At 38.4% G+C, this 9049-nt stretch overlaps 1 protein-coding gene across 1 annotated transcript in view; it reads left to right on the plus strand.

Moving 5' to 3' along the window:
- TMEM132B (transmembrane protein 132B) overlaps positions 1-5208 on the plus strand; it is a 254709-nt gene extending 249501 nt beyond the window's left edge. Inside the window, exon 9 of the mRNA XM_074921417.1 lies at positions 741-5208. Coding sequence (XP_074777518.1) covers positions 741-1895 — 1155 coding nt within the window. The 3' untranslated portion in view covers positions 1896-5208. The remainder of the gene's footprint in view (positions 1-740) is intronic.
- Positions 5209-9049: the final 3841 nt, after the last annotated feature.

Consider the following 9049-nt stretch of genomic DNA (forward strand, 5'->3'; position numbering starts at 1 on the left):
TTACTGTATTTATTGTAGAATTGAGATGCTGTATCACTAGGGAAAGTGTAACTATCTTTTTATCACTAGCAATTTACAGTAATGTGACAAATTGTTTTGGTCAAAACAACCTTAAAAAGGGTGGGTTTGTGAGTGTTTCTATAGTTGCCGGAAAAGACTACAATCACTTTTGTATATTTCACATAATCTTGTATACTTGAAAGCATGGCAGAAAATTTAAAATATTCCATTGAGATGTGTTCTTAACCTAGTTTGTTTTAGTGGGCTGAATGGGATCACCATTCTGACACATAACAGCTCTGCATGTATTAAATACGTCATTAGAAATGCAGTATTACAGAAATTCCTCATCCTAGGTCCTTTATAAAATTAATTAACTTTGGAAATATGATTATTTTCATCATGAAGCCCAGGCACTCAAAAAAAGGCTTCTCATTTCAGAGTGAAAAAAAAGAATTGTCAAATATTTTTGTCAACCCCTTTTATTAAATTTAGATGACTGTGTCTTTGATAGTTCCTGAGATAAATGCATAAGTGGTCTAGAGGATGCAAATCTGAAAGAAGAAAATGAGAAGCAAAGTAGACATTTTGGTTTTCTTCTTTAAAAAACCAAAATAAACTGAAGTTAAGCTGTGTATTTATTTTGCCAATGTCAAACAGACTTAAAACAACTGAGTGTCTGATATGTGCTCTCTCACCTTTCATACATTTTTTTTTTTCCCCATCCTCTTTCCCCCCAGGAAGCCATAGTCAGTGCTTGGATTTTGTTCAGTGATGGGTCAGTGACACCATTAGATATCTATGACTCCAAGGACTTCTCGATCACCATCACTTCACTGGATGAGATGGTAGTGTCTGCACACCAAAACCTTCAGTCCAGATGGCCTGGGGTAGTGGCGGAAGGGGATGGGCAGGGACCTCTGATTAAAATTGAAATGGTTATCAGTGAGCCATGTCAGAAGACTAAGCGGAAGAGCATTCTGGCTGTTGGAAAAGGAAGTGTCAAAGTGAAGTTTGGTCAAAAAGATTCTGACCAAAAAGGAAGCACTAATGACATTGATGATATGGATAGAGATTTTAAAAGCCATGCAAGCAATTCTATAGAGAAACCTGCAGAACAAGAGAGGACAGCACAAGAATGGTCCAAAACCCATGAGGACATGTTCAGTCACGAGGACAATGCAAACAAAAGCACAACTTTCATATCTCCCATTGATCAGGAGTCCCTGGAGGATGGCCAGCTCCAAAATAACCCAACCGCCTTCACAGGGTTCCCTACACAAGTAGAAATACCAGGAGAAAACAATCCCAGTGATCTCACATTGACTTCAAGAGGATTAACAGATTTGGAGATTGGCATGTATGCCCTGCTGTGTGTTTTCTGCTTAGCAATCTTGGTCTTTTTGATTAACTGTGTGGCATTTGCTTGGAAGTACAGGCATAAAAGGTTTGCTGTGAGTGAGCAAGGCAACATCCCCCATTCCCATGATTGGGTCTGGCTTGGAAATGAGGTTGAACTGCTGGAAAACCCAGTTGACATTTCGCTCCCATCAGAGGAGTGCACTACCATGATTGACAGAGGAATGCAGTTTGAAGAAAGCAACTTTCTCCTTAATGGGAGTTCTCAGAAGACTCTTCATAATCATATCCTCAGATCTTCTGAGTACCTTTGTGAAAAAGAAGTTAAAAGTGAACCTATAAATCCTTCTGGACCAAAGCAGAAGCGAGTAAAGTTCACTTCATACACAACGATACTGCCGGAGGATGGAGGCCCCTACACCAACTCAATTCTATTTGACAGTGATGATAATATTAAATGGGTATGCCAAGATATGAATCTTGGTGATTCCAAGGAACTTAGGGACTATATGGAAAGACTGCAAGACAATATGTAAAACTTCTTTCTTATGTTTGTAATCACCTTTATGCCTTCTGTTTATGGATGGTGGAGCAGTCAGTCCAGTCAGCAATAGGAACAAGACAGTCGAACCTTGGAGTTACTGAGATGATAACCTGATATCACTGAGCAGGTACAAGAGGCTGGCTGAGTTAAACCTGTTTCACCACAAACCAGGATGTGCCCCTAAAACAGCTACCTGTAGGTGTTGGAGGTGTCACACACGATGGCTGTTTTTGTATACTGCCTGGTACTAGCAAAATGCTAATACAACTACGCTCAGACTCAGAGGAGACTTCATTTGTTTGTCATCTCTCATGATAAATGGTAAATCAGAAAAGAAAAGGATATTTGTTTGCATTGATTTTTCTAGTCGTCGTCCTTTGTAAAGCACAGTGGACATTTCTTGCTTACAGCCTGAAACGAGGCTTACATTAAAAGGGATCTGAATGAATCTAATTTTATTGCCTATGTGCAATGCAGCCAAGTAGTCGTCTTATTTTTTACAGATATAAAAATCCCCATGTGGTTAATTTCTTTTCCTATTGTTTATGAATTTTATTTGACTTAGGGAACATTAAATATTTTCTTTGAAAGGGTTTTTTTTTGGGGGGTGTACCAAAGTGTAGTACAGTAATATTTATAATGATTTAAGTTTTCTATTCATCTGCATCAGCCCCTAGAGATACCTCCTTCATCACTGGTTATCTTTCTCCTTTCCATATGGGTATATGGGTCGTTAGTATTTGAAACATAGAAAGGCATTAGAACTCTTACTGGGAAAGGGTTGTATCTTCTTACAGGGAACTGTAAATACAATAATAAACCCTGGAAAATAAAAATCAAGGAGTAGCTCTGGGTTTACTTTTGTCATTGCTTATATGAAAAAGTAACCTGCAACAAAACAGCACATACTTCAAAGGAAAATGTGTTGCTGAAACAGCAGCTTGGTTGACAATACACATTATTATCAGAATGAGAAGGTGAAATGTGGTATTGAAACGCGTAGAATAGGAAGGACATTTCCTAGCAAATAAGCAAAAGCCTGGAGTCACTAATTCATACATTGACGGTAGAATTTAGCAGGACAAAGAAGTCCATGCTCAATGTCTGATGCCCCAGACCTTGTCTAAACCATCTCTGACCATAAGGCCGTTGTTAAAGAGAAAAACTTTACACCGTGTTTCATTAAAAAAGGAAGAAGAAAAGAAAACCACTGGGCACATTATAAAGCAACTATTCCAAATTTTAACAAGGAAAACATGCTGGAGATTTGAAGCTGCCATTTCGTATGCATTACATGCATTTTTTTACTGAAGAATGACTGAAGTAAGTTGAAAATTACAGTTAGAAAAAAAATGAATCAACATAATAATTAACAAAAACAGTAAAGCACATGTTCTTGTGATGGATCTTGTGCAATAAACACAAGATCCGAATTACAACTGCCTTGCGTACCGTAGTTCCCACCTTTTAGGTATATCAAGATAGGATTTCAATTTTATAATTCAGTTCTGATATTAGAACAGACCAGACAAACTTAACTATGGGAAATTCTGCATTTGGATCCTAATCTACAACTGGGAACATGTATAATATAATTACCGCAAAATACAAGAATTTTAATGGGAAGACTAGAAAGTGAGGAGGACATCAAGCTTATATAAGTGATTAGAGACTTATGTTTGCTGGCACTGAACTGTGCCAGTGAGGGGATGGCATCTGTTATAATCTAATTTTAAGTAGAGAAAATAATAGAGCACAGAGATGCTTCTGTTTCATAAGGGATGCAGCACTTGTGCGTCAAATAAAATCTTGGGTTGTTTAACAAATGTTCTCTCCTCTTTAAATGATCCAGGCCTCATAAGGAAATATTAATTCCTACTATGATCCTTATTGCTAACAACATAAAAATCCCTTTTTAGAATTTAACATCTCTTCCAAACATGTTATTTTGTATTTTGCCCAACCATAAAGCAAGAGTGTTGTTTGCACAATGGTAAATGAGTATAAATCAACCACAAATAAATTTAGTCTTGAAATTGGAGGAAACCACGTTTTCATGAACATATAGCCATTGGTTTACCAGTGAAACGATGCTCTTACAGGAGTGTACTGGACTCCGTGACCCCGGTTCTGCCAAGTACAGCAGCAGTTACTGAACTCCATCCCCAGTCAGTGCCACATAAGCACACTGAGTGCTGAGGGACGTACAGGTGTGCTAAGCTGCTCTTCTGACTCATTAATAGGTGACGGAAGACAGCAGCTTTATTTACTTGTTTAGGAAATTTCCCTTCAAGGGCTATGGCTTCAGGCACCGAGGATCACTAAAGAAGGGTGCTCCCTACTGTCATACTGGTGTGTCCTTGAACTTGTACCTACGGCCTAAAATCCCTGGTTGTCTGTAGTACCTACAAGCAGCTGTATGTTCAGGCTGCACACTAGTGTGTGGAGGAAGGACTGTCCTACCTGCAGTGTGGCCACTGCTAGGAGCCACCAAAGGACACCTCAAGCCTTTCCAACATTTACCTGCCACATGGCTTGCAAACCCCTGCTGCTGAAGACATTATAAATGCAGGGTTCCAGGACTGTTCGTGTTGCACCAGAAATACTTCCATGCTGGTGTCTGACTGAGCATGTATCTAAAATACACTCTGGTGTAGGATGTGACATGTAACCAGGGTCTGTGTTCTACTTACCACAGGGGATAAAGTCCTAGCTCGGCACAGCATCTGTCAGCGTGGTCCTGAAGTTCTTCAGTGGCTCAGTGGGTGAATGTGAGGCTTCTGTAGTCATGACTTTTGCAGTCATAAGCATTGTACTAGCTCAGATTAACTATATTTATCCCAAAGTTAAATTACAAATACAGCCCATTAGAAGGGAGTCCCCCCACTGCTAGTGATCAGTTAAACAATGGAATTGGATACAGCTGTCTAGAATAAAAGACCCCTCCCCAATCTAGCAATGGGAGGTGAGGGGAAATCTACAACTGCAGTCAGACAACCTTTTTTTTTTTACATCACATGCTGTTACATGAAAGTTCTTACATAGAAAAATGACAATACAAAAACCAAAAGAAGTGGGAAGAGAGAATTTTCAGTAACACTGGGATAACACCAATAAAGCGGAGTTATTCTGGATTTATGCTGGTTTAAGCACTTATGCTATTTCTCGAGAAATCAAAAGGAAAATAATTTAATTATTATATTTGATGCAAAATATAGTTCTGAGTCATTCAGTCCTTTTTAAATGAAGTATCTCAAATTTTAGTTTCAAAATGACATACTTTAAATACAAGTATATTTAATTTTAAATTATTTTTAAAACCCTGCAATTTTCTGATTCACCTAAATTTTTTTCAATGGCACTTTAAAAATAACATCTTTTGTTCGTGGAATATATATTATTCCATTTTGCTGTTAAATGAACAGCGTTTATATATTGATAAAAAAGTCTCTGCTTTTGAGACAAAGGTTACAAAACAAAGGTAGCCAAATGATCAAAAGGCACAATATGTATATATGCAGAAAACTAGAACTGTCAAAAAAGAAAATAGAAACTATACTGACAAATTAATTAGAATTATGCTTCAGTGGGTGCCCAGGAAAACAACACCTGTAATTTAATACTGAACAAACAGCACATCTTACTAATGAGATGTATAGAGAAGACATCATGAGTGAGTTTCTTTGCCTGCAATCAAAGACAGTAAGTAGTAACAATGCATAGACCAGGAGACACCCAGGAACGAATCTGTAAGCAGAGTGGATTAACGGAACATGGGGAGTTTGTGAACTTTAAAAATAAAGCGGAAGCCAGACCCTCACTCTGGTAATCAGAGCTGAGTGATTTATGGCAGCTGAACACTGGCATACAGAGAATGGAGAAGCAAGAGCTAGTAGTTCTCATCTGTGCAGAGCTTTTTACTTCATTTGGCCATCCCGCACAGTCTAGCGCCACGGGGCCTCTCTACACCTTCTTCCTCATTTAAGTAAGAACTTAGGAAACCAGTGCCCTGCTCTTCTCTTGATGTAGAACCACGTAGATTAACGTTTTGAGCTGCTGTTTCTTAATTCATCAATCTTACAGCCATACGACACAGTACAAACAGTCCATTATACAATGGAAAAAACCTGTATTTCAAGGTAGAGTACCCTATGAATGAAATACCAGTTTTTCATAGCGGATGTGCTCTTTTCTGAAATATAAATCATGTGCACTACATTGAAATACACTATAGTGTATTGTGAAATGCATACATTAATTGCTGAATCTATAACACTGGATATGTATATACATCACATCCAAGATATTTATACAATATAATAAGTCTTAGATGTATAACATAATGAATTCTGTACAAAATAAACTGTAAGTTAAGACAATGAAAGAGAACTTTTATATCTGTGTAATTTGTATGCTGATTAAGTTATTTGAGCCTCAGTTTTCATCTTTAAATGTGCTCTTTAAAAAAAAAACATTTTCTATAGGCAGATATCTGAAATAAAGACTTCACTCTTCAGAAAAGAAGCAACTGAAAGACTGTGAAAGAAACAGATTCTGCTGGAGAAATAAACATAATGTTCATGTGATTTTTTTATTTTTTTTTTTTAAACTGACTAAACCTTTTTGTGTTTATACTGGTCAGGGTGATCTGCTGGTTGGGTTGAGGGTGATGTGCCCCTGCAGTGTGAACAGTCAATCAGCAGACTCACCAGCATATGGATTGCTCATCTGCCTCCGCGCTCAAAGAAAAACCAATTACCAGATTATAGAGTCCAGGAGTTTCAGCCAATCTCCCCTGCAAACAGTGCTCCAGCCCTCTCTTCCTGCAGTGAGTGATCCTTTCCCAGCACCTCATGTAAAGACCAGATGAACATATTAAAGACCACTGTCTTGCAAAGAACAGTACAGTGGTATGTTTGGATTTAAAGGAAAAGGTAACACATTTAGCCTGTCCCCTCAGCTCTCCAATGTCAATCACTGTAGGTCAGATATTTGATTCAGTGTTCTGAATTTCGTTATGTTCCTATTTGAATCTAAGAGTCTCAAAATTACGAAGTGACCACTGACCTCGTTGCAAGTATAAGAAAGTACCTTGCTAATGCCAAAACAGGAAATTAAGCCTCAGTTTTTAGCTTTTGCTCAAGGTCTTGGAAATGGTGGCAGAACCAGAAACACAGACTCCCCTGAAACCTCCTGGGGTAACTGGGCCTCCCACAGACAACACAGTACTGGCTGCGGGTGCTCAGGAGGTGCCTCCATCCTCCTCTTGCTGGTTTCAGCTGGACCACGTTTGAGATCTGACTGTACAAACTCACTGCAAAGGTATGGGCTGCCTTGGTACTAATGGGACCCATTTCACATCACCTGAATGATTTAATGATTGCTATTGTCATTTCTAATGTATTGAAACGTGTTTTTATATAAAGTCAGTAGGATGAATGGATTGAAAACTGTGATTTAGGAAGTGCCTCAGAGAGCCTAAACTTTATGTGCTTTGGGTACAAATTCCAGTCGGTTACCACTTAGTATTCTCAACAGTAAAACAAGAAATATTCTTCATAAATGACACTTTTTTTTTGTACTGGCAATTCTATTTGGTCCCTATCTGACCATCACTATGACACCCTCCCCCTTAGCAGCATTGTACTAAAGAGATGCCAGTGGATCTACTCACACTGCAGTGCCCTCTCTATTCAGTATAACTAAAGGTATCAGAGTATGAGCTTTTACAGAAAAATAGTCATTACAGTTATATTTTACACACACACAAACACCTACATACACTCAACTGTTCAAAACAACTACCACAGGTGTACATTTTAACTACCAATGCGTGTGTGCTATGTAACAGAAAATAATTACCTGCAGTCATTTGGGGAAAAAAAATAGCCAAATGAATACAACTCTTTCTTCCAAAAAAGTGAGCCCTCAGGATTTGGCAGGCAAAGGACTGCATAGTGATATTTGTCACGAATTAAATAGGCCAAATCCTGAAGGCTGTCTCCGTTGAAACTCCCACTAGTCTTGTTAGGAGCTGGACTGAGTTAGGTCCAGAGACAGACAATTCCCAGGCAGGTCTGGAGCCTGAGAGGCTGGACATGTCCTCGCATTACACAGAACTGGACCCTGCTGTTTCCACTCAGTAGCACCTCTGGCTGGTACCAAACGGATCAAGGGATGGTGTTTAGAGTTTACATAACTGGTGACACATTGCATTATGTCGTATTCATGAAGCTTAAGACATTTTCTTCGGTGAAAATGGAGCCAGTGTGCAAAATTAGCTATTAATTCTGCACCTTCCCAATGCAGTTCTTGGAGCATAACTTTATATTTCTTTTTTATTTCTATTCCAGTGATCCATGTGGCCAGTCTCTGCAAAAGTGTGGTTACTGAGGGAATAAAATTGAGCTGTCTTATTGAAAGAGGCAGCTTATTTAAGAAATTAAAGTGAAGTGGATGATGTTTTGAGACCTGTTCTGAGACTCTTAAAGTGTATCACAGTGTTACTTGCTTCCAAAAACAGACATATCAGTGTAAGGATTTATAAACCAATGCAGATGAAGACTTGTATCATTCCTGCTGATGATCTGGGGTTAGTCTATTTAAAAATCAATGGGAACTGATGATATGAAAACCAAGTAAGGAGTTCAAGATTTACTGGAAATGAACAATAGATATTTTTCATCCTCCAACTTAAAACTGTGGTAGGCAGAGCAGAATACACCCTCCTATGTTATAGTACTATCAGTAGGATTTTTTTTTTTTAAATCAGTAGGCTTTAAAAATGAAAAATCATGGGCTCTATGAACAAAATTCTGATCTTACTGAAATCTTTAACTATTACCAAACATTCATTTTCAGTTAGGTTTATGTATACATATTTATAATGTATGTGTTCATTACAAAGAATGATGCCACTTCACAATATATTTACACTGCTATCTTATCCATTAGTTATTTCCTGTGCTCAAACAGCACACAAGCAGGAGTTACAGTGTGCTGTGAGAAGGATATAATCTTGGTTCCACTGGAATCATGATGACTTTAAATATGATTAGGATTTCCTGGTGTTCTGGGTACCACTGGAGCCAAACCAAAGCCCACGGCAGTTGTACTGGCCAGAGCATGACCCGAGCTAGTGGCAAA

The sequence above is a fragment of the Athene noctua genome, chromosome 17 (genome assembly GCF_965140245.1).
Source record: "Athene noctua chromosome 17, bAthNoc1.hap1.1, whole genome shotgun sequence".
In the NCBI taxonomy this organism is placed as follows: domain Eukaryota; kingdom Metazoa; phylum Chordata; class Aves; order Strigiformes; family Strigidae; genus Athene; species Athene noctua.